The following is a 25,999-nucleotide window of genomic DNA, read 5'->3' on the forward strand; positions in this document are numbered from 1 at the left end:
AAATTAAATTATGAAGAGACACAAAAGACTGGGGGGAGGGAAAAAACAAGTTTTTCCAAAATGATGTTTTTGACCTCTTCAAAAAAACCCACCTCATTGTCCTAAGCTACAATTTGTAACTACTCAGTTTTGAAGAACTTCCTCAATCCGTGCAACAGATAACCACAACTTTAAAATGAGCAAAGCATCATCTTTTTCCCCATCAAAAAGTTCGATGTTAAGAAAACTCACCTTATTTACTGTGGATAGGGTTTGATCTTTGAGAAACTATACTTCACTACCATCATAAACAGCTGCAGCTTTTATCACCAAAGGTTAGTTTCAATTATTTTATTAACCGTGCTAACCTCAGAGTCCCACCCACTCGTGTTTGTTGCCTCCGTTTCCTGTCTTTGCAGAAATTTCAAAGAAAAAATTACCACATTGCAGCACTGAACTTCTCAGTGCTGTGGCTTTTTGGTACTAGTTCTCATTGCCAATACTTTTATAGCTAACAATAAATTATTTTTGATTCACTTTTAGCTATCTTGTGAATATTCGTGCAAATTTCTTCTGTACTGCTAATTCTTTACACTATTCAAATAACTTTCTCATGACAGAGTGCAGCTAAGGAGATGGGAGGGGGGAAGTAAGCTGTAAAAACTTTTGAAAGGCTTTGATAAACACTGAAATATTAAATTCTGCTCTAGTAGAATTCTGAGTCTGGATGCTTCTATTGCACCCCATTATATGGCATTGCTAGTTAAAAGAGAAAACTAATTTAAAATTTAATATTAGGGGTGCACCTGCAGAGACATATTCCTAAAAAGTCCTATCTATCTGAACAGGCACAGAGACCAAAAGCCTTAGCTGCCCCCAAATCAAGACAAGTCATAGTCTTATGTGTTGTGATATCACGTCATACAAAAGCCAAAATATCGCGGTGGGGATGAAATTACATAACGCAACTAAAAAGCGGCATGAATTGCTAAGCCAGCAAACACCCAAACGATACTAGCTCAGCTACAGTACACAAAAGCTTTCAAAGACCGAACTTGTTCTGCATCCTGCTGCCAAAGAGCTAAACTCTCGCAGGAGTTAGAAAAGAGAGGGATAAAGGGAAAGAGGGTAGCGTTTGGGAACTGAGGTGGGAACCTTTTCAACCATTGCCGTCCCCCAAAAGAAAGCATAACCTGGAGCTTACTTCATATTTTGACAATCACTACAGGGAATATATTTCTCAGCAAAACTGCTTCAGATGCAGAGACAGACTGAAATTATATATAAACGTGCAGGTATACCATAAATGCCAGATGCAGTTTAAAACAACCAAGTAATGATTGAAGCAATTAGATTGGATTTCTGAAAGCAGAGGTTTTAGCTTCATGGTATGGAGTTTGGAAATACAAGTAACTGACAGAGACAGCTACTCGCTGTCAGGCAGTACGACTAAATGACCTTCTCCAGTAAATACCAGCAGAAATGAACAGAGTTCGAATATTTTGCAAGAACTCTAAGAGAGAGCAACGCTCCTTAAGAAATCTCTCAATTCATGAGTTGATAGAACTTCTTCAGTTGTATTATCTACTGATATTCTATTCCTGGGAATTCTTACAGTTTTCTTGGTTTGTGAATATCCTGCAACAAATGAAGCCAAGTGAAAGACTCCTATAATGAAGATGGAAAAAATCACAACTGCAGCAGTAGTCTGAATGCTTAAGTCAGGGCTGCATGAATATTAAGAAAGAGCACTCACAAAAATATTTAACAAATTTATATAGGCTACCTGCTTTACAACAGATTCAGATTCTTAATTTAATTTTTAAATGTTTTTATGGCAAAAAAAAACCCAAAACCAAAAAACCTGAATACTACTTCAGCTGCATTTAAAGCAAAGTCCTGAGGACAAACAGCTAAACCTACCAATCCTAGGTTATACCTGCTTGTTTTTTTTGAATGGATGCCAGGAAATTTTATTTCCACATTTTGTGTTCTGGATCTATGTTCTATTCAGTATCTGAAGGCTAAAAGATCATTACTTGTAACAATTATCATTTCCTAGTGTAGACTAGTAGACACAGTAGACTGTTCAAATAACATCTCAACGCAAGTATCTATTGTTCTCTTACAATGAAATAATTCAAAAGCTTTGCTTAGACAGTACTAGCTCAGTAAAGCAATTTTTAGTTAGATATAGATGAGAAAAACAGAGGGTAAATCTGGATAGCTCTAGAAAAAAAAAAAAAAAATCTAGAAACAACCCAGTATTTTTTTTTTTTCCTATCAGGACAGTCACTGAACATCAGTGGGAGTTTTCCTGCTAATCATAATGGATCTTGAATAAATTTTCAGACATGGTAATCATACCAGCAGCAATTATTCAATTTTTTGATGTGGCCACTTAATTCTCAAGGAAGTCCTGACTGTGATGCTAGCATGCACCTAGTTCCATAACAAAAGGCAACAAATACCTAAGGAACTTTCAAAAGCAGAAGCAACTGAAACAAATCCACACCTTAAGAAGTGTGCATTTGAACCACAGAACCACACATCCTTAAGAAGTTGCTACACAAAACAATTACTGTGTCTGAGAAAGATGCGCTCAAAAAGAGAAAGGCAGGTTCCAGGAACAAAACCTATACCATACCAGGAAAACCTTAAAAAGCAAAATTTAGCCTCTGTGTGACTATGGAAGGGCTAAGATCTATTCAGTATTACAACTTGAAATGTAAATGTTCAGTAGACAAGAATTTTAAAGATACAGTTCTCAGATTAAGCTCCTTGGACTACATGGTAATGTCTTGCATTTCATTTTTTTTCCACCCTTGAGGATATTAAGAAAAACCTTTATAATTCAGAATGCATTAATCATGCACTGTGATGGGGAGGATAGAAGGAAGAACCAGATGAACTACTAAAGGCCTTTCTAGGCGTATTTGTTACTGCATGCCACTAAATTCAGTCCACTTTGACATATGCATGCATGCATGTAGAGGTTTATCAGTCATCAACATTACTGAAGAGCTCAACAGGCAAGTAAGGAAGAATGCTGCATTCCTCTACCTAAAGACATATAGCAACAACAGAAAATGTAATTAATGAGGACAGAAGAGTCGAGTGTCTTATTAAATAATAATAAAAAAAAAAAGCTGAAGACTTGAGAAAACACCAAAGCAGTCCTAACCGTAGCTTTCAACTTCATTCAGAGTATATATTACAAAAGACTAATGACTTCAGCACCACTTGTTCAGTTTTGACTCAAAGGGAAGAGTGCCACCTACTGAATAACAGCTTCTAAAACAATGTATATACTTCTCAAAACCAAGGCCAGGCTCTCTTCCCCACTCTGCTTAGTTGTGGGAAATTGCCAAGTTCAAAGTGCAGTGAGAAATACATAGTTTTTAACTAATTTATAACCATCACGTAAATAAATACTGGACAGCTCAGTAGTCACAGTGCTGGTAGTTGCCTTTTGAGTGCTAAAAAAATTCCCCAAAATAAAAATCAAACCCAGGCCCCAAAGTAAATTAAATACAAAGAACAAAAGAAGTCTACAACACACAACAAACTAGTACTATAAAATTTACCTGTTGAACAAATAGGTCACAGCACTTCTGCCCCCCAAATCCCTCTACTATGGAGCTGGGGTTTCTATGGTTTGTCCAGCTAAAAACTCACATTATGTTGCACAGGGGAAAAAGCGAGGTGGGGGAGAAGGGGTAGAGTAGAAAAAAAGCAAAATGGAAGTAGACTTAAGAAATACTACCTAAAAAAAGGAAAATAAAAGAATACGGGGGGGGGGGAGGTGATCAGCATAAATATAGTCAAATTAATGATTCGGTTGTTTAATTATTAGCTATACTTATTCATTTCTGAGACCAACCACAAGAAACTCAGTTTTACCAATGTTAATGTATTTCACAATTCTACTGTTGCCATGACCTGTAGCATATCTGAAATTGGGCAGAAAGTCCTCTGATGAAGGAGGCCAATTTGTTGCCTCATGGGGGGGGGGGGGGGAAATCAGGGCAGAATTCACAAATGCTCTGAAAAATAGCATTTGCAGGTACCTGAGAAAGGTTACTATGTTTGCTACTATGAGCAGGCAGGTAATTGCTAAAAGACATTCCCCGGCTCAGTAAAATTTTCTTAAGTACAAAACAGTGCAGAAGATGCTCCCTGCTCATGAGGCTTCTTTGTATTACACGCAAAGGATCAGACCCTACTGCCAAATCGGATGCAGCAGCAGTTATCCCTTTGAATATTATGACATACTCTGACTGAAGAGTTAAATCTATTTTCTTATAATCACTAAACCTATCATCCCTTCTAGAAATTGAACACAACATTAAATAATAGCTTCTGTCATCAGCCAAGTAGTCTGTGACAGTCTCTTCAGAAGCAGCTCGCTCTCAGTCAAAATTTTCATGGTAAAAAAAACTCATTAGTGATGAAACTGTTCTCACCAAGTCAGGCACTCACAGTAGCCAATTCCAGAGGAAGTATGTACATACAGTTATAGGCTATCAGTGATAAAACATATCCATTAACTTGTTGTTTTAATAGTACAGTTAAAGAGACCATTCTCTGCAATGGAGAGTTATATGTATTAGTCCTCACTGTGTTACAAACTACACAGATGGAAGGCAATTCTGATTCTCTTTGAAAAGACATAAAAGGAGAAAATATGAAGGCATGTCCTTATTAATTTTTCTGTCATAAGATTCTCCCCCACTGTCCTCAAAGAGGCATCAAAATTAAACTCTTCAATACGGTTAAGGTATGCTACCAGCAATAGGAGATAAAGGTTGCTCTTTATTTTCACAAACAGAAAACAGTGATTTCCCCACCACCACCCCCCATAACATCTTAAGATGTACAAACAGAAGACTTGCTGAAATCAACTGGCATATCAGAATACTACTACTAGCAAATTACTACTGACAATTTAGCAGATGTAGACATGGCCATAATTAAATTCTGTACAAATGTAAATTCCTTACCTTGCAAATACCCTGTCTTTGTTTGCTTTTTCTTTACCATACTGCACAGACTGGACCTCTGTTCTCCCACTGGAAAACAAAACAAAACCAAACCACTAAATGCAACAAACTTAGGACAACAATTTCTTGCTTAAAATCGAACCATCTGAACAAAACAAAATATACTGTTTTCAGTCATGTTGAAACAAGTGTGCTAGCTAGTACAGTGCAACTTAAGACAGCATTTGGGTAAGTACTAGAAGTATAGGTCGTCTTTCCCATTAGAGTCAGACTGTAACAAAGACTAATTAATATTAAGTATAACAAAGCTTCATATTTTTTTTTTCTACCCAAAGCAAGTATGTAAGATCTGCTTTCATCTTTTGGAAAGCACTTAACACTATAATCTCCCTTGTCATAGCCACTATTAAAAGTAACAGCATCTCAACTGTACTCCTCCTAGGCTAATTCCTGAATTGCCTCCTGCAATTAACACAAGCACTACGTTGAGCAAAATCTTTAGGTAACAAGACCGTCAGTGTATCCTGGATTTCACCATAAGACAGACAGTCCAGATTTTTTTTAAAAATGATTCCTTTAGGGAAACAGGTGAGGAGCAACAGAAAAGGCACATTCTTAGAGTAGGACCTTGGTGGTGGTGCAGCTTATTCTTGCTCAAGTCCCAGATCTCACTGCTTCCAAGCTTCTGCTATAGCAGAACCGGTTAAAGAAATTGAAGAAAACAGCCTTGTCCAAACATGATGACTTCTCATCTAAATATATAGTTGGCCACAGGAATCAAACCAGCATGTCCATCCATAAGGATATGTTTGGTTGATTTCATGTTGGGCAGCACGTCCTTCCTCACAAGAAAAAGCAGCAGATTCTTCTGGGAAAAAGGCAGCAAGTATTTCGCTCGTGTCAACTGCTGACCCGAGAAGGAAGACTGTTGTTTTCTGAGTAAGGAAGATACTGCCGCCTTCTTCTGAGGAAGATACTGCCAAGCAGCTGCTGTACAGAATGTACCTGTGTGGGCTGTGTGTTGTCAACAAGGACTTTGAAATTGATGCAGTTGCCACACCACCAAAGGCACGTTTGTGGTACACACTGATGGCAACGGACGTGCTGTTGAAGCTGGGTTAAGTGCCTGATGACATTAAGTGACTCAGCAGCAGTTTCTTAGTGCCAGCTCTCATATCACACGCAATACTGTGATTTTAACTTCAGAGGACTATGTGACTAGATCAGAGAACACTAAACTTGGACCACAGTCTCAGCTGTTGCACTCATTTCTGGCAATTCATTTCTGTATCAGTATTTGGAGGTTGGTTCCTTAAGGTTTGACAAAAACTTTCAAGTTGCTATTTAATTAAGTAGACTATCATTAAGAAATTAGATAAGCACATCAGAATCATATCAGGGCAAACAGATAAATGATTTTTCTCCCTGTATATACTCCGGCTTCCAGCAGTCTGCAGCTTAGGAACTTTCCAAGTCACGTACTGGACCACATTTTAGTTAGTGGCCATTAAAAGACTTTTTCATCTGTTTTCTACTTGCTTTTAGGAATTCATTTAGACTTCTAGCCTCCACAACATCCTTTTGTAAAGAATTCCACAATCTGACTACTGGATGAGTGAATGACTCCTGAAGGCTGGAAGAATAGGCCAACAGGAGTTGTGAAGTTCACCGAAGGAAAATGCAAAGACCTGCACCTGGGGAAGGATGTGTCAGTACAGGCTGGGGACCCAGTGGCTGGAAAGCACCTTTACTCACCACTGGTGAGACTGCATCTGGAGTGCTGCATCCAGATCTGGGCTCCCCAGAGCAAGAGAGACATGGGCATACTGGAGCAAGTTCAGCCAAAGGACACGAAGATGGTTAAGGGACCTCTGACATACAAGAAGAGGCTGACAGAGCTGAGTTTTTGTTCAGCCTTAGGATAAAGTAGCTCAGGAAGATCCAATGCGTATAAATACCTGACAGGAGGGTGTAAGGAAGACGGAGCCAGACAAGAGGCAATGGGGACAAACTGAAATACAGGAAATTCTACTTAAATGTAACAGTAAAATCACGTCTGGCCATGGCTTTGTCTAGACAAGTTTTGAAAACCTCCAAAGACAGAGATTCTACCACCTCTCCTGGGTAGCTTGCTCCAGTGATGCACTATCCTCCTAGAAAAAAAGGCTTTTCCTAATGTCCATCTAGAATCTGCCAAGCTGAAATTTGCGGCTGTTGCCCTTTTTCATATCACCTGCCACTAATAGAAAGAACTTGGCTCCATCATTTCTGTAACCGCCCTTGAAGTAGCTTTAGGCTGCTACTAAATCCTCCCTTAGCTTCCTTTTTACCCAACTGAACAAAGCCCCGTGCTCTTAATCTCTCAGTGTATATCATGTTACTACTATTACGCTGTCTCTAAACAACCTCTCAAGATACCCACAGAAATCCTAGCTTTTTAGCTGCTTCATTAACTTTAATGACCTTCCTCATTTTTATACAGTTTCCCTTTTTATCTTACATTAAGTTGAATGCTATCAAAGAACTATTCTACAATAATAACCACAATAGATTCAATTCAAAATCTTCATAGAAATTAAAAAGCTCCCCAAATTCACTACAGTAACACTGAAACAATTCTTGAATACTGTTCAGAACAGCAGAATGCTGTTTCTGAAATGGGTGCTATGATTGTTGGTTAAAGGAACAGATGGTGCAAAAATTTAGTCTCTGAATTACTTTCCTCTTGAAACATTTATTCAGTTCACGAGTGTAACAGAAATAGCCTGCTATTGTGCTTTCTAGCTTTTCATCATCATCATCTCCCTTTGTATGTCACAGACACTGTTGCCATTCTACACAGATGATCCACAGAGGCTTCACAATTACTTCTCCAATTTAGGAACAATTTAAACCACAGGAATTCTGCATTACTTGCAGAGACAGTTAACTCACTTACCTTGCTTAACTCTGAGCCTTCTTTCAAAGAAAGCACCTGAAAAACCAACACCAACTACTCTATCATTACAATACATTTGGAAATCACAGTTATTCTACTATCATTCTTTGCATCTCTAAGTTTTTTGCCTATTATGTCAAATTCACTCTTAAAAATTAGGGACTTCGTTTCACCCTTATTTTCTAAACTTCTGGTTTTGGTGTGGAACATGCATGCCTTTTGTCTTAATCTAGTTGTCTATTTGTATGCATCTAGCTTAAATGGACTTTACTTGGACAAGATTCTCCCTGCTGACTCCTATTTGATCTTTCTTTAGGTTTGTTTTGTCCATGTTGCTGCATACAAGATCTTAGCTCCATCGGTTTTCAAAAACACCAGGCCAAAGACTTTGAAGTTCTGAGGCAACATTTTTAAGTTTAACATAACCCAGCAGATATGCAGCTCTTTCTCATAGGCAAAGACATGCAGCCTGTGAGACAATCCCAAAGTATCAGTTTAGTAACAACTGCTAATAATACAACAATAATATTTCCAAGATGGTCTAGAAAACTACTGACATCAGAAGCTGAAGCCAAGGCACAAGGGGGACAGTTGCAGAATTCAAAAACTACTCAACGTATGGCATCTTTTAATAAAGATACTCAGTAATTCCCTACTTTTATTGATGAGTTACCTCTTCTATTATGTTCTTCCCCATATATTTCAAATCAGCACTTACCAGTACCGGAACTTTGAACCCAAAGTGAAATAATGTGCAAAAAAGTTCTTCTGAGGGGGCAGTGGTCTGTCCAAACGGAAGAACGTGTGATGCTCAACACAAGCTTTCCACAAATTCTTACATGCTCGATAATTCACCATATTGAATCCCAGTAATGTTTCTCTAGATTCATGCTGAAAGTGAGAAAAAATGATTTCAGGTAAAAATTATTCCCAGTTACATTTGAAATTAATCCAAGATAATTACTGTTGGTTTTACAAAAATTTTCAGGAGCAATGCTTTTTAAAGTGGCTCTCTAATTTTATAAATTAGGTTGTTATAAAACCTTTTTAAAATAACTGTAAGAGCTGTCTCAAAAGGAATTTTCTTTTTAAAAGTTATAGCCTTTTTTCTTTTTTAAATGAAGAGCCTGCTCATAGGTTAACATTGTGTTTAGTGATGTTGAAAAAGGTCTAGCTGGGAAGAAAGCAGACATTCCCAAAAGGCAAGATCCAAGCTACATTAAGAAGTTTCTGTGACTGTGACTGAAGAACTTGAAGGCAACATGCCTCCCCTTTTCAAGATTTTTACAGCTGAGATGAGGAATTTAATCCCAGCTGTTTAGAAGAGAAGGGAAAGTAAGCTGGCAAGTATGCACATGTGACTGTTTTAAAGATTGGGAATAGGTATTCATCTCAAGAACAACTAATACGCTTAACTCTAAATGACTGATTGGGTTCTTGGTGATGGAGAGACAAGCAGAAGTGCGAACAAGATAAGCCAGTCTGCCTGTTGAGGGAGCTTGATTACAACCTTTGTAGGTCAGAAGACATCAGCACTGTTTTCTCTTCACAGTACCAAATCCTCCATGATGCTTAGCACATTTTAATTGTTTTTATTTAGCAGTAAACTCTTTTATCAGGATATTTCTTTGCTGGCCTGCTCATTTTTAGATTTACTGGGATAGTGGGGCATAGATCTGGAATGCTTCTCCCAGTGTTGCAGCTGGGCAGTCATTATCATTACTGGCTAAGACAGATTCTGTACTTTCCGTCAGGCGATGAAATTAGGGTAAAGAAAAAACTGGATTTCAAAAGTAAACAGTAAATTCTGAATATCTTTTGACAAAACTCAAGAAATAAGAATCTAAAAACCGGTATTTTACTTCAATTTACAAGAATTGCATATATACATCTTCCCATGTATTTTTTATTAAAGATGTTTACAGAAGTACTTACAAGTCATGAGCAAGATAACAGAAATGAAGTCCATTAGCTGTTCAGTCACAAAAGGCTTTCCCAACCAATAAACAACGTAAGTGTGCTTACTATGGTAAACAACCTCCTTCTTTTCATGCTGCTATCCTACAAGACTATGGGAAATCCTACTATGGGAAATTACGGACTGCCTCATCTAGATGCAACAAAGATTTTAGATTCCAGTGAAAAGTTCTCATGATGTAGCACAACTAATGCTTTTCCAGCCGTTACACAGTTGGAAAGAGAATTTGACAAGTTATGTGAGCTGGTGAGCATGCATGTTTACATCACACTTAAACCATTATAACCACAGGCTGGGGTGGGGGAGAAATCCTGCTCCCCTCGGTTTATATTCCAGAGAACAAGGTGATCCGACTCTCCTATAACCATATGATTATCTGATCACTGGCTCAGACATGAATCATGAAGGAAGAGCTGGTAATGGGTGATGAAAAGGAGCTGCAGCTAGATCAGCTTAATTGTAATGCGAAACAGCACTTTCACAGGAACTTGGTGTGATAGAGCTTTAAGGTACCTTAACAATAGTTCTATTCATAGCTTTTAAGGCTTTCATTGCAATGTAGAGAACTGATTCTCAGAACCTACCCTTAACCTCAATTACAGACAGGAATCAAAACTTTAGGCTAAAGTAGAGTGTAAGATACTGGCTCCTAAGTGAACCAACCCTTTTCCTACCACCGTGGGTTCTGCAAAATCCAGACGTGAGCTGGGCCCTTGAAACTTATCTTTGCTGACCATTCTGGGGTGTAAGCCCTGGCTCTACGGCTGACTGGTAACAGCCCTTAGGGTAGGTTGGCCACATTTCCCTGAAGAATAGTAGGGCTGGATCAATTTTGGTATGACATACAGACATTTCAGTGTATTAAGTCTCCTGAGACAGTGGTAGAAGACTGTTTGGGGGAGTCACAGTTGGAAGAATGGAAGCGTGGATATTGGTGTACTTCTTGCATACAACAGCCCAGTCCTTGAGCATTCACCTTGGGTGGGGACATTCATTCGAACCTTCCTTTGCCTGATTTGAGGCAGTGACTTCAAATCAGATCTCTCACTTCTTAGGAGAGTAACTGCTGGGTTAAAAAGCATACTTTCTAGGGGTCTCTCTCCCTTTATATAAACAAACAAAAATGCCAGAACAAAACAAAAATCTGTACCCTCCCCTCATGCGCATGTTTACTGACAGAGACAAAAAGACTAAAATTTTATAAGCACATGCTCCCAGAGACCCAAGATGTTCCTTTTCCCCCACAGAGTGGAAGAAAGTCCTTTGGAAGCTTAAGTGCTGCACGGATTGTGCCAGCAGTATCAGCACTTTATGCAAAAGCCCAGGGGCAGAAACTTAGATAGGATTAGGCAACAATCAACTAGGCATCTAATGAATGCCAGTGTTATTTAAGTTCAAGTACATATTTGGACAGATAAACCCATGTATCACTTCACGAATCTAGCCCAGCTTCCTTCTGAGGGATAGCAAGGAGAAAAAATTCAAAGTGCAAACTTCAGATACACAATCTATAATAAAAACTTTTTTTTTTTTTTTTAAATAAACACGCTGAAGCCAGGTCAGCGAGAAAAGCCGCAATACTGTTTTGTTAGGGACTCCAGTGATTTTTCCAGCAGATACTTGAGCTCTAAAACAGCAAAGGAACATGCTGAACAGTTTATTTTGCTGTCAAAGAATCAAGACTGCTAAAGTACACTGGACAGCATTAAGAATGTGATGCTAACTATTGACATTACAACAGCCAAGGGTGCAACTAACCAAAAACAGAGAAGCTTAGAGAAACACAGAGAGATACAAAAATACTGAATAATTCTTGAACTACAACAATTTTAAAACACATAAGGGAAGTAACATATGGAACAGGAGAAAAAGCAAAAATATAGTGGTGCAAAATCCAGTATAGAAAAATAATCACTGAAAAATAACCTGGCTTAGAGGGCTTCCAAGACTGTAAATTGAAAATTTTGAAAAATTGAAAAAATTGAAAAAATTGTATGGATAATATTCTTTCCCCCAAAATCCCAAACAAACAATGAAAAGAAAATCCACTTGGAATACGTGCTCTAGTCACATAATTGACAGAATACACAACCAACTTCAATTCAAGAACATGCTACATTAGCAGTGAAAATAACAGACTTTGACATTTATTTGCTTCATCTGACTTCCGTTAAATGATTTATTTAAACACAGATATAATCTGTTAAAAGTAGGCAAATAATTCCCTGCTTGTTGATGCCTCTAAGCAATGCCAAGTCAGGGAATAAGCTTAATAGGCGATTAACAGATAAGGTACTTGCACTTTTGAGTACAGTTGCAATTAAAAGCTCTACACACTCATTCGAGGTATTTGAAAAATATCTGTTAAGAACTACTTAAAAACAGTAAGTATAGCAGTCTGGGAAAAAAAAAAAAAAACAATGAAAAATTCCTCTCCCAAGACCACTAATTTAATATCTTAAAGCACCTCACCTTTGCATCAGAATAGCTATGGTTAACTCAAGTGTACTATTTTTTATATATTTACACGCAACTTTGAAACTTATCATGAACATATCATGAATGTATGTTCATCGACATATCATAAATCAGTACTTTTATTTTGTTTTAATAAGCTACACAAAGCAGTAGACCAAGGATATTTTTACATACCAAATAAGCAATGGTAGAGTCATTTCACCTGGTTTCTGCTACCTAAAAGGAGCCATTAGGCTCCCTATTTTGTTAAAGGAAGGTGAAAGTAAATGTAAGCATACACCAGAGAGCAACTTAACCCATCCTCAAATGTATTTCCAACTCATGCAGGATGCTTCATCCTTTGCAGGTGTCTGTTTACTACAGAGGAAGTCTAATGATTAGCTTTGGTTAGCTAATTATTGTGAAACAAAACAAGTTGTTTTAACCTAACTGAAGCTGAAGTTAGGTGAGATGAATCTTATCCTAAGAGTCTATTAAGGGAATTTAACTCTGGAAATAATAATTTTAATATTAGGTATCATTCAAACAGACGAGTTTTAAGTACAATGCCTTCTTTGGAAGCCAAATTTGAGCTTTCAGCTTAAGATATTCATCACTTGGAATGAACAAAAATGAAGTTCTTGCCATCAGTTTTCATCTGATGCACAGAGTTTACACAACAACAGTATGAGGCTTTGTCATTTGTTGGCTTAGATGTCTCAGAAGACGAATGACATTACTTATATATACGCTACAGTCTGGTGCAAGTTACAGTATGCAGGGTATTAAAAAGGCACAGAAAATACAAGATAAGAAAGCTATCTTTATATTGTCCTCATTTATATGCTGGAATGCAGAAAACACTCAAATGCAGAACCTGCCCAAATTTTCTATCTACCCGTCTCAATTTTCAAGGCTCTTTTTCCTTAACTCTGCTACTACAACTTTTTCCTCAAGTTCTGTTTTAAAGAACAGTAAGTGGAGTTCAAAATTTCTTAATTCCAATTAAATAGCCAAATTCTCATCTCAGATCCAAATATATAATTCTTGTARCTGTAATGGAAATTATACATATTGGTATCAAGACAAAATTTGACCCCTGGGCAGTCAGAGATCAGTTTGCATTCTAGAACTAGCCTGTATCCCCTGCATGGTATTAAAAAATATCTGTGTCACCATGATGCAATATTCTCCTCCCCATTTTTGCATCATTATTATTTTTCTCTCTTACATGTCTACTCCTGCTTATTTCATCTAATAGGCAAAACTAATTTCTTTCCATGCATAACGGCTCCCAAATCCTTGCTTAGTTCCAGCTCCTGCTACTCCACTTCTGAACTGACAGCTACTTGCACTGTGCCGAGCACAAGCGTCAAACCTCTTCCGTCAACTGGTACACAACTTTAAGTGTCTTCATTTAGTCAGGCAGTTCCATCTGTGAAAATTTCAAACTCCTGGGCCTCAGTTTACAGGATCTGACTTTTAAGATACACAGTCCGATCCTGGCTTCATGCTATTACTAGCCACCAGCTATTGGCCTGTTCTGACATAACAGGTGTTTCCTCCTCACATCTTTCTTATGTAGCTGTATTGCCCCTAAAACTGCAATAGTGCTGGTACTACTCCTGATGCATTTCTGCCTAGAGTCCATCTTTTCTATCTCCTCAGTAACTCTGCACTTCAGATCTTCCATTCTTTCCAGCTGTAAGTAAGAATAGCACAAAATCCTTTTAACTAATCTGATGAGTTAATCACATAGCCATACTTTTAATTAATTCATCCGTCTTCCCCCAGTGATTTGGCTGTGATGAGTTTAGACTCTAATCTCTTGGAGGCATGGACCAACCCATTTCTTGCCGAATTAAATGCTCAGTGGTCCTGTGGTGCTGTGGTAGCAAACACACACCACAAGCAATGAAACGTGCACAGTCATTGTATACAGCTTCAACTTTTTCCTAACACATTCAGAAACAGGCATGAAAAACATTACAGTATGTCATTTAAAACTGCAAAGAAATTCTCATCTCATCCATTTAAAGATAAATAATAAAACTGACTTGTATTATTAAATCTGAAAAATATAAAGCAAACATTTACTTACAAAACGTATATACAACTGAAGCAGCATTAAGCACTACCTTTAATTTTAACTTGGTTTCTTTTGAAATTAAAATCTAATATAAATTTACTTTCAATCTTTTCTACATTTGTCTTAAAATAAGCAAGTTTTATTTCCCATATACAAATGTGAAACTAAAAGCATCTAAAATACAAGGCAAATCAAATGAAAAAAATTTAAAACATTGTAATGACCCATTTGATAACTGAAACAGCCAGAATATAGTTGAATCGGGACGTTCAATTGCAGTTAAAGACAGGAATCAACATAATATCATGCTAAGTATAATGCAGACTTTTAGTTATGAAGAAATTTCATTGTTCTCATTTTTTGAGACCAAGTGTAAGATGGTACTCACCAATTCTTTCCTAAGTTGAATAAAAAACTGTTTGCACTTAAAAGAAATTTTTACAATCTTCAACCTAAATGAAAAATAAAATCAGAATATTTAAACACTTAGTATACTGAATCATGCTAAAGAGCTTAAATACATCTACTGAAAATATACTTTCTAGAGAGAACAGATTTCAGTTTGATTTCATGAAATTTCCATAGACAGAAAAGATTTCAATGCTTATATAAAATAGCTTGTATAATTTCAGATTTATAAGCTATACATTTGAGTTACCTATCACATCCACTTATTGTTTCAATCCTAAACTCAAGGCAGTTGCTAATTTACATATTTATTTACCAGCTGCAAAAACTAGAGTTATTCTATCCCCAAGCCATCCCAGTGTGAAATCCTCTTTTCTGCTATCACCTTCGCTATCCCTCAGAATATGAAATAATACTTTCAGCTCCACCTGAGAGCTGAAAGACATTCTTTCTCTATTCTCTTTCATGTTTCTAAGTGTAACCAGAAGCTGCTTTAGCAAAATAGCTGAGAGAAGATATGAACATGAAGTTAAGGACTTATGATCTCAATCATTTTAAAGTTAAAAAAACAACAACAACAACAACAACCAGCATACTATCAGCAGGAAATCATTTAAAATATCATGTGACAGGAAAAAAAGTAGCCTGCAGACCTTTCTGTCTTGCAGGTTGTCTATAAGCATGTGAGAAGCTAACAGTAATTCCAGACAATTTTGGATGGTCACTATAATACTAGTTATGCTAAATGGGAAAGACAAACCATATTCCCATCACAATCTAATTATACCCTTTTTCAAAGAAATGCAGCATGCAGCTTGTTCACGCCCTTTGTTGAATTTCATAAAGGAATGTTATTTTGATCAAGAATGAAAGCAAGGCTACAACTGTAACAAAACCCACCACATTAACTCACGTGGATTTAAAAAGGAACRACTGGTATAATACTGCTAACAGAGTAGAAAGCTAAATTTATATGCTGTCTTACTCAAAGATTTTGCTGACACTTTCCATGAAATTCAAGGCAAAAGAATCTAGATCACGCAGTTAACTTCAGGGAAATTAAACAGCAAACTCCTCAGGCATTACAATTAGCCTTTTATACTACGTGTTTATGCAGAGCACTGTTACTAATCTGAACTGTCATTTCTGATGGTCTCTGTACTTCAAATTATTATATTGGTTTACTAAAGCTACCAAGAAAAAATAAATTGTACTATGCCAGCGAAATTAGTGATACAATTTTTGAGATACACAGTGAATCAACTTATTCATAAAAAATATATAGGGACCTCAGAAGGGACTGGAATTACTACTTGCATATTAATCACCTTGGTTAATACAAAACCCCTCTAGACTGGAAAGGTTGAGAAGCATAACTCACATTAAGAGACACCTAAGTTAGGTGTCTATATATAGATATTATCATCTTAACCAAATTAAATGGAGACATTTTTCTCCACGGGAGAATGCAGAGCAGGAACCTAACTTGGATGTCCCAATTTGTTGAAAGTTTCTCTCTCCAATCATATAACAGGTGTCTGCAGATATTAGCCCTTAAATTATGCTTAAAGCTCTTTTTCTATTTCTTTCTTATTTCCTAGCTTTACCTTTAGTTTAAAAAAAAAAAGCAGTCAATTTTTTTCTGTATTATTGTAAATTCTTAATAACTTGTTACTATTGGAGATTATTTCTCAAGGATTAGGATAAGAGGACTACAATTTATCTAGCAAAAATCAAATTATTACATTGGCAATGCAGGATTTTTCTAGCACCTCCTATGACAAAACAGTTACTTAAGAATAGAGACTGGTCCTAAATTTGCTGGATGAGAAAGTTGCTAGTGTCTTTGACAGCACAAAGAGAAAAAAGTGAACTGCAGCCTGAATAGTTTAATGTAAACAAAAGTAAGTTGCGATTCATTTTCTAAAATCAGATTTTGGGGTAGAGTACAATTAAAAGAACATTTTCAATATACACCTTTTCTAACAACTGAACTGCACACACTCTACAACATAACAGAGTTGCTTAGTGTGCTACCAGAAACAAATCCATATTATTCTGTTTATGAAAACATCCTACTGCATCTCACTCATCTTTTTTCCTTTTCTTCTACTAAAGAAATGACTCCTTTTCCTGATATACAGACTCGAGGATGAATGACAAGGATGAAGGCTACACACACACGCACTTTTTCTTTTCTTTTTTTTTTTTTTTTACCCTGTCCCATGATGTAGACAGAGTGAAGTCAAGGATCTGTTGAGCCTGAAACCATTTGGAGCAGACTCACAACAGTAGCCAGTAAGGTCCAACTCAGTCTGTAAGATTCACTATTCAAGCACAATGAAATGATTCAGCAAAGCTGCTTCTGAGTTATTTTTGAAAAATACAGCAGATAAGAAAGAGTCCCTATGCACGGATAATATCCTAACAAGCATTAAATAAGAATATCCATACCCAGTCAAAGCCACGGTACGTCTACCTACGTTTTCTTTTTCCGACAGTGGCCAAAGATGCTTGTCCGAGGAAGAGTGTAAGAACAGGCACTGTGATAGTTTCCTGCCATGATCTTCCAGTCTCCAATTATCTGTAGCTTGGACACATCCTAAACCATAAGTTGTATCTTTTTAAATGCAGGGATATTTAAAAGTCATAGACTAAAGTGAAGTTGGTACTCAAACCACTGGAAGGAGTCCCATGACAGCATGCCCTGGTTCTCACCGAGGACTTTACCACCTCAACACTTGCTGGGAGGGCTTTAAGGCAGGGCACAAGCAATCCAGCAGATTTCTAGACCAGCGCTTCTTTAACACAGATGCTGGGCAGGCCAGCTAGGGAAGGTGCTCTACTGGAAGCACTACTCACAAACAAGTCAGTAGCAAACTTAGCTGCAGTGGCTGTGAGATGGCAGAGTTAGACATCCTGAGGGAAGCAAGGAGGGCAAGCACCAGACTAAACCATCCTGGAATGTGGCAGAAGAGACTTCGTCTTGCTGAGAGATCTATCAGGCAAAATCCCTTTGGAGGCTGCCTCGTGGGGAATGTGAGCTGAAGAGAGGTGCCCAATCTTCAAGGACAATCTTCTCAAACCAGAACAATTCTGATGTGCAAGAAAACAGGCGAGCATGGAAGGAAGCCAGCTTGGTTGAACTTGAAACCCCTGCCTGCGCTCAAACACAGAAGGGGAGCGTACGGGCTGTGGAAGCAAGAACAGACCACCAAGGAGTAAATGCAGAAGTGTTACCCAAGTGTTCAGGGACAAAACTAGGAAGGCCAAAGCTTGGCTGGAGTTGAAACTAGCAATGGCTGGGAAAGGCAACAAGGCTTTCTACAGGCACATCAACAGCGAAAGAGAGACAAAGGAAAGCGTGTCCCCATTACTGAACGGGACAGGTCATCTAGTGACAGAGGACTGATAAAAGGCTGAGGCACTCGGTGCTTTTTTCCTTTGGTCTTCATGGGCAAGAATTGCTCCCTGGATTCCCAGGTTTCTGTGCCTAGCAGCAAAGTTTGGGGAAGAGAGGAACTACTCACAATACTGAAGGATCAAGTTAGGATACACTGGATAACAGGCAGTCACCTTTGTTTCACTTTATTCTTAACTTGTCTCCCTCCTCATTCTTTTCTCCCTGTGATCACGCTGATAAAGATTGCAAGCAATCTTTACTGCAATTTAGACATAATACCAAGAGAAGAGGGAGAGGGCAAATACATTTTGCTTGATTAATCTCCGAGCAGAGCACTTGAACCTTTATTTCCCCCCACATACACACATGCCCAGGTTCTCACTTCTCTCAAACTCAACTCAGCAGTACTGAAAAAGGGGGTACCTATCTGAACGTGTGCCATTTTAACACCAGGCACAGGGAAGACAATCTACACAGCTCCAGTTTTACAGGAGCAAGGATAAGTAGAAGCAAAGTAGTATCAGGACTGGTGTCACTGGAACAACTGCAGGATTAAAGACAAAAAAAGGAAAGATAGTAGGTCTACTAATGAACAACGCAGTTAAACTTGACATTTCAGATCCTTACTCAGAGCAATAGAAAGCCTGTGGTAGGAAGAAAAGTTTGGGGGGAAGGGGTGGGGGGGCAGGCACAGAGTGGCAGGAAAGATTGTTGGTGTTTATTTTGGGGTAGTCACTTTTTCTTTTTTTAAAAGACCAACTGTGTTGGTACTATAGTCTTCACAGGAAAAAATGAACATGACTCATGTCAGCTGATATGGTTGAATATAAAGAGCAACTGTTTAGGTAATTACACACATGGACACACACATAAAAAACACACCAAGAATTTAGATCAGTACCCCTGGCATGCAAACAAGATGAAGCAGAGTTCACAGAAACCTCTAGCCTCCAGTAGAGACATGTAGCTTAATTATGACTTACATTGTACATACTCAGTAATTTACTAGTGTGTTTTATAGAACCTATTTCTAACTACTTACTACTGCTACTTAGGGTTTTCACCAAAAAAACAGCAGTAAAAGCAGCTTGGATTAATACCATCCTGATTATTACAGTATTCCATTTATAAAGCAGCCTTAATCCAGAAATGGTCCGAACACTTCTTCCCAACTGCAGGATTCTCTCTTAAAACATGCTAGTATTATAAAGGCAGGGCGGACTGCCAATTTATTATGGTAGGTCCAAACTTCTCACTGCAAGATGCAGGCTTCATTTACTAAACTAGCCACGCAGACTGAATATTTTCATGCTCTGTGTTTGCCTCAGGCTTACTTTCCTTTATACGCTTTCAGGGAAAACATTTACTGTATTCAATTATATCCGGCTGTGCATAATACTTTTGTCATAGATTTGCCTTTCGCTATCTCAGGGAAAATCTACTCAAGTTTCACCATTCACACTGTGCAGTGTTTCTCAACATGGCAAACCACAGACTACCTAACATCCTACAACAAAACTTGAGACTAAGCTTAGAAAAGAAAACCAAAATGCCTCAGAAATGCAGTGGGTTGCAGGCAAGAGGAGGAACATCACCAGTATCTTGAACCTCGGGCAAGGGAAGTGGAACTACGTGGAAATATGTCACTGACTGCTCACACAAAACCAACAAACAAGAATTTCAGCTGCCTGTACCAGCTTGAATCCAGAGAAGAGTTTTTCCCATTTCAATTGAGGCAAACAACTTGTTTATATGAAGACGACATACCAGCCGAGCACTTTAGGTAACTTCCAGTTCCAGTGCTGACTGGAACATCGCCAAACGTTGCCCAAAGGCCTTTCTTAAGATAAAGCCAGCTTCGATGCTTTTGGGAAGATGAGTTAGGAAGCTTTATCATGCACTGTGATGGGGGGGGGAGGGATCCTTTTGATCCCCGTATGTCATCAGCAGAAGCCCAAAAAACACTGCAAAGATGCAGTGAGCGACCACTCCCTTACTCTCCTCTTGGGGACCCAACCAACCAAACACTGAATTTTAGTATCAAAATTTCATTTCTAATTACTTTTGACTATGAGGCCATTCCACAACTTTTCTTCTGATGTTAAAAAGTCTTCTAATTTCCAATTCATTTTATATCTATTTGATCTTGAAAACTGTAATTATTTCCACTGGTACTTACTCCCAAGAATACTCATGAAACATAATCAAATGCTTTTTCAATCTTCATTCATTATTTGGACTAAACAGGCATAAGTTTTAACCAATCCTCATAAACAGGTTCTACATTCTATGTTCCTGTATCTTAGTACTTCTTCTCTGCCCCTCAATTTTTTCTTTTTGAAAACATACAGGCCCAGAACTTTAAAAAAAAAAATTAAGTAGTGTCATACCTTCACTTTTTAGAACTTTAATACTACTCTGCCCCATCCAGAAAATACTTTGCAGGTGATACATCTAGCCTTTTCATAACTACACTGTAGTTCAAGTGCCAAGTTTTCTTACAAAAAAACAACAAAAAAACCCCACTCATGTCTCTCTCCACTGTTATCACTGATTGACAAGGCTCCACCATTAAAGTGTTTCTTATTTAGCCCTTAAATGCATGTTTCTTAGCTCTGTATTGTTAAATTTCATCCCACTTCTATTACAAGGCACATGATAATCTAATCCCTCCTATGTGATTCAGCTGCTCTCAATTTATGCAATAACATCTAACATTGTGTTATTCATAAGTTTCATAGGCAGATACCAGCTTCTTTTACCAAAAATCCCTAAAAAAATTTAAGACCATCCAAAAAACAACTTTGGAACTTTTTCCATCTCCAGAACTCTTCTTGCAACATATTCCTATGCTAGTCTATCTTTAAGCTCCTCTACCCTTTTCCAATCATTTATACAATGAATTCAGATTTGAGAAATCTAGGTTTTCTTTATTCGTAGCGATTTCTAATTCATATGGTAGATGCCAAAAAAAAAAAAAAAAGAAAGAAAGAGAGAGAGAGAGAGAGAGAGAGAGAGAGAGAGAGAGAGAAGTCAGTGACATTCGCCACTAAGGCTTCAGAGAAAATGAGGTATGTTAATTTGATGACACAGACAGACAGAGAAGTATAGTGACTGGTGGAAAAGAGCATACAGGTGTAAAAAGTAAGGTGGTAAAGAACAACTGCCTCCATGGTAACCTCTATCTTTTAAAATTATGCCGCTCAACCTACACAATTGTCCTATAGTGTAAAGAAAATCCCTACATGCCCATTTACTTAATGTAATAAAAATAAAAGAGTTCCAAGAGACATTTTTGCATAGCACAGGATATTTATTCACTACTAACTGCAAAAGTCATTTACCAAATCATTACCACACTGGTTGGATTCTCTGATACTTTGCTCACAGATCTCACATAGTAATACTTAATACACCCAATTTTTGTGCTAAGATCACACAAGAAACTAGTGGTGGGGAAGCACCATGAACTCAGGTCTCCCGCCCCACAGTTTGCCTCCTAACCGCTCTGGAGCAGTTTTCTGATCTGCAGTGCCAGAACCATGTGGGAACAGCAAGTAGAATTCACTACAGATCATTTTCACTGCAACTTCTACTCTTCCTCCTTTTTAAAAAATTTTGTTGTTATTTGAGAAATTTATTTTAGAAACAGTAAGTAGATCTCAAGGAGAGATTTTCAAGAGTGCTCAGCAGCCACAGTTGAAGACCGCTTTTCCATAAAACTTATAAACTGCAACGTGTTTCTGTATTTATACTTAATAAGAAAAAGTTATTGACGCATCAGCTTCAGAATGACCCAACCGAGTGAAATAGTAACTCTGGATTACAGTACAATCCAGAATTTCAGCAATTAAATGATGTGGTTAAGCATTCTGTTAAGCCTTTAAGGCTTCTAAGGACAGAAATACACTCGGTAAACTTTTGGTTATGTGGCTACAGAAGATATTTGTATTGATTGCTTGGACTCTAACACCAATTCACACAAATCAGTAGCAAAAAAAAGTGAAACTTTTCATCATTATTCTAGTGTGAACAGGTTTTGTATTTGGGGAAATAATGTCTTTTATAATTTCATACAGCTGACTTAGCCCACTCAGCATTCTATTATAGTATATTCAAAGAAATATGTAATAAGGAAGACTGTCCAAATGGATTTTAAGCAGGCAAAGAAAATCAACCAAGCAAAAGTTACTACTGAGGGAACCAAAAAAGCTTTGGAGGAGGTGCCAGACTTTGATAGAGCAGTGGTATGATCCAACAGAAGAGTTCTCAACTCCTATCACTAAGCAGAAACAGGATCCCAACAGAGAAGAGATTGATGATCACTAGAATAACATTTTATAAGGATAACTCCAAGTTTATATAACAGAGGAGAACAGCTTTAAGAAGCAACTTTTTTTTAAGAGGAGAAAGAAATGACAGCAGATTTTTCAATAAATGCACTTTTTTGATCTTTATCATGAAAATGACCATCTATGGATGAAGAGAAGACAGTATCCGTGAATCCCCTACCTCAGTTATCCCCAAGTGCCATACCTAAGTTACATTTAACACATTCAGTACAATTAAATTACATAGGAAGAAACAGATAAAAGTAATCACTTTATTCTCCAGGTTGTATTTTTAAGTTCAGTGATCCTTTTAAAGACTCTGAGCTAGAATAAAGTTGACATTTCCATAATACTGACCTGGCCATATAATTAATCAAACAAAAAATATGCTTACAAACTCCTGAAGTATATTAAAATTAATTATATTTTGCACCACAATCATTTAACAGCATGGCCTGCAGAACAGGACAAAAACCCATTCATAAAAATCATCCATTGCACAGCATGAGGTAAAACATTTCAATCTGATATTAAGTTCAAGTCTCGCTTTGTTTTGAATCTGTGACACTGGTAGAGGTAAAGTATGTTCTGAAATAGAAAACAAAAGCATTTGCTTAAACAGCTTTCCTTACCATGGAAAGGTGTTAATTCGTACTCTGTTCTTATAAATTAGTATTCCTCCTGACATCACTCCAATCATTATTTCATTGTTGCTCTGATCCTTCAAAAGAAAAGGAAAAGATGACTTAAAGAATAATATAAATATTACTATTTATAATATTTATAATAGCTACTATTTGTTTTCACATTATATAATTCACATTATATAATACTTTTAACATATACATTATACACGATGCATTATATCACATTACAATACAGTCACATTATATAACATTGCACATTATGTAATAACAATGATTTATAATTTGATTCTCATCTGAACCTGACAGACCCTTAAACATCAAAAGCCTATTCAAGAAGCCATTCAAGAAGATGTTTTTCTTATTCACTGAACTGGTATTCAGTCTAATAAGGCTTAACCTGAATAAAGCACATACTAATATGCCCAAATTTAGTAAAGAGATACTCTCAGTACAGTGAAATAGGGGTTATTCAAATTGATATGTCTCATTTAGGCATCTTATAAAAYGATGTTATTTTCAATTTTTTCTCTCATAAAGAGCAGCCAGAAAGTAAAAAATAYATATATATATATTCCCATCGATCTCAGAGGAACCTACTTTTACATTACAATACTAGTTCATCCAAACTTACCCTTGCATARTGCAATTCAACTCCATAAAGTTCTAAGGTACGTGCTGTATTGAGATAATTGAACTCTGCTTCTGCAGGAGACAACCCTCTGCAAGAAAGAAGTTAAATAAGAAACAGTCTAACATGCACATGAAMCCACTCCCCACTGGGCTCTTCAGCAAGCTCAGATAAAATCTGCACTGGTTTCACTGTTTTCTCCTCAGAAATCTCAGTTTCCACTCTCACCATAAACAGACTGCAATCCCAAAATCTTAACAGAAAAGACTTCTGCTTCCACACAGACAAAGGCTTAAAAGGAGTCTGCAACACACAGTTTGCAAACATTGCATACATGTTGTACTTCTAATGCACTGTATCATTTAAAAGCCTGGGGAGCTCTGGAACCTAGAAATTACTTTTGCAAAATTATATTTTGTACTGATAGTAGCAATTTCTCTCCAAGGCTCATCCTCCAAACTTAAATAGTCACCAATCCACTTTAATATATAATACATATATTTAATATATATATTTAAATAGTTTTTCCGTTACTTCATTGCCTTTTCCTCTTCAGGAAAAGGTCACAGAGTTGCACATGGGAAACATCAGGTATTGAAGAAAAGTTACTTCTTCCTTACTTAGTTACTTCTAAAGTAACTCTTGTCTAACAGTAAGAGCGTCATGAAAATAAGGCCTTTATACAAACAGCTTTCTCAATGATTGAAAAAAACTATTAAACACATTACTTCCTATAAAGTTAATATCCTCAAAATTCACTCAAATACTTTCTTCAGTGTAGCTTTAAAACATTAATTTATTCACTAAATCTTCCCTCTCATTCTGTCACAGACGTACTATCTGTGAGGAGTATCAACGGTACCTATTATACAGGCATTCTACAAAAGATATCACATTACAAGTACATCTTTACAAAAACCTTTAAGACAAAATATTTATTTTTTATACAAGAGCACAGCACCAGCAGTCAGGATTTGACAAAGTCAGACAATATCTTCTGCTGTAAATCCTTACATGTGCTGCTGATGTAATTTTGCTATTTCTTTTTCAAAGTCTTGAGGCTGGCTAGGGATGAAAGAATAGTCTGAGAGGTAGCCTGGCAAGTTTTCTGAATGGTTGTAGTCTCCCAGCTCGGCTAAAATATTAAAAAGAGAGGTTATTGTTTATCGCTGATGTATTTGGCATTGTGCAATGCCCCCAAATTCCCAAGAGTCTGTTCTCACATACTTTAAGATCAGCAAATAAAAATACAGAAGACATTTGAACTCTCCTTTTCCCTTTTGTATAAATCAAGTCACATTGTCAGTGAATACATTTTAAGAGAGCTTTTAGAGGGTGCTTATGAAACGAGTTTATGAAGTGTTTAATTTTTAATATATAAATTAATTCATAACTGCTGTCATAATGGCTAGTACTAAATAAATATACTCCAACATATTTCAGGTATTTGTTTTTTCTTCTTTTTTTTGTTTATCTTTGCTTTCATGTGATTATGAATATTTTCTGTTTGTTTTTATAAAGCTACCAYTTCTTCACTCAGATCAGATTTGCAAAAACAACCAATTCATTCTGCACCAAGATATTTTCAGAAGCATTACCAAAAAATATTTTTTGGTAAATTCAAATGTATGCGTGGAGAAAGAGAAAGCACATGTACATACACCTACTATTTACTTAAAACTACTGAAAAGTGCATTTACGAAATTCCTAACAAACCATTTCTTAAAATTACAGGAAATGAATCAAAATCACATTTACTGTCATAATAAAAAGCATATAAACTCAAACAGAATTTGCCAAAAAAACAGACCTTGAGGTCATAACTATAATCAGAAGAAAAACAGTTTTACATGTCAGTAATCCATATAACGGATTTACAGTAATAAATAAGTAACACAACAGGTGAAAACTGGCAAGTTCACACCAATATGGCAAGGTGTGGGGTCCTGTGCAGGCTTACGGACGCTTCTATGGGGCATGGAAGAAGTGACAAGAAGAAGGCTGAAGGTGCTCGTGGAGGGAAATGTCAAACTTTCATAATGCCAGCTTCATTATCAAATATTTAATCACTTGCAAGGTAAATCCCTAAGGTATGGCTTTTAGTACTTYTTTGACAGGACTATCAGTACATGGCTATT

At 37.1% G+C, this 25,999-nt stretch overlaps 1 protein-coding gene across 6 annotated transcripts in view; it reads right to left on the reverse strand.

Annotated features, from left to right (window-relative positions):
- The window catches only part of PTPN4 (protein tyrosine phosphatase, non-receptor type 4), a 96,126-nt gene that overhangs the window by 34,588 nt on the left and 35,539 nt on the right, over positions 1–25,999 (reverse strand). For all 6 annotated transcript variants that reach the window (XM_026082152.1, XM_026082151.1, XM_026082148.1 and 3 more), the window contains exons 8-13: positions 24,876–24,996; positions 23,865–23,952; positions 23,219–23,307; positions 14,833–14,896; positions 8,639–8,811; positions 4,983–5,051 (exon numbers count right to left, since the gene is read on the reverse strand). In XM_026082152.1, the coding sequence (XP_025937937.1) occupies positions 4,983–5,051; positions 8,639–8,811; positions 14,833–14,896; positions 23,219–23,307; positions 23,865–23,952; positions 24,876–24,996 (604 nt within the window). The remainder of the gene's footprint in view (positions 1–4,982; positions 5,052–8,638; positions 8,812–14,832; positions 14,897–23,218; positions 23,308–23,864; positions 23,953–24,875; positions 24,997–25,999) is intronic.

Source organism: Apteryx rowi, unplaced genomic scaffold (assembly GCF_003343035.1).
Source record: "Apteryx rowi isolate R43461 unplaced genomic scaffold, aptRow1 scaffold_57, whole genome shotgun sequence".
Lineage (NCBI taxonomy): Eukaryota > Metazoa > Chordata > Aves > Apterygiformes > Apterygidae > Apteryx > Apteryx rowi.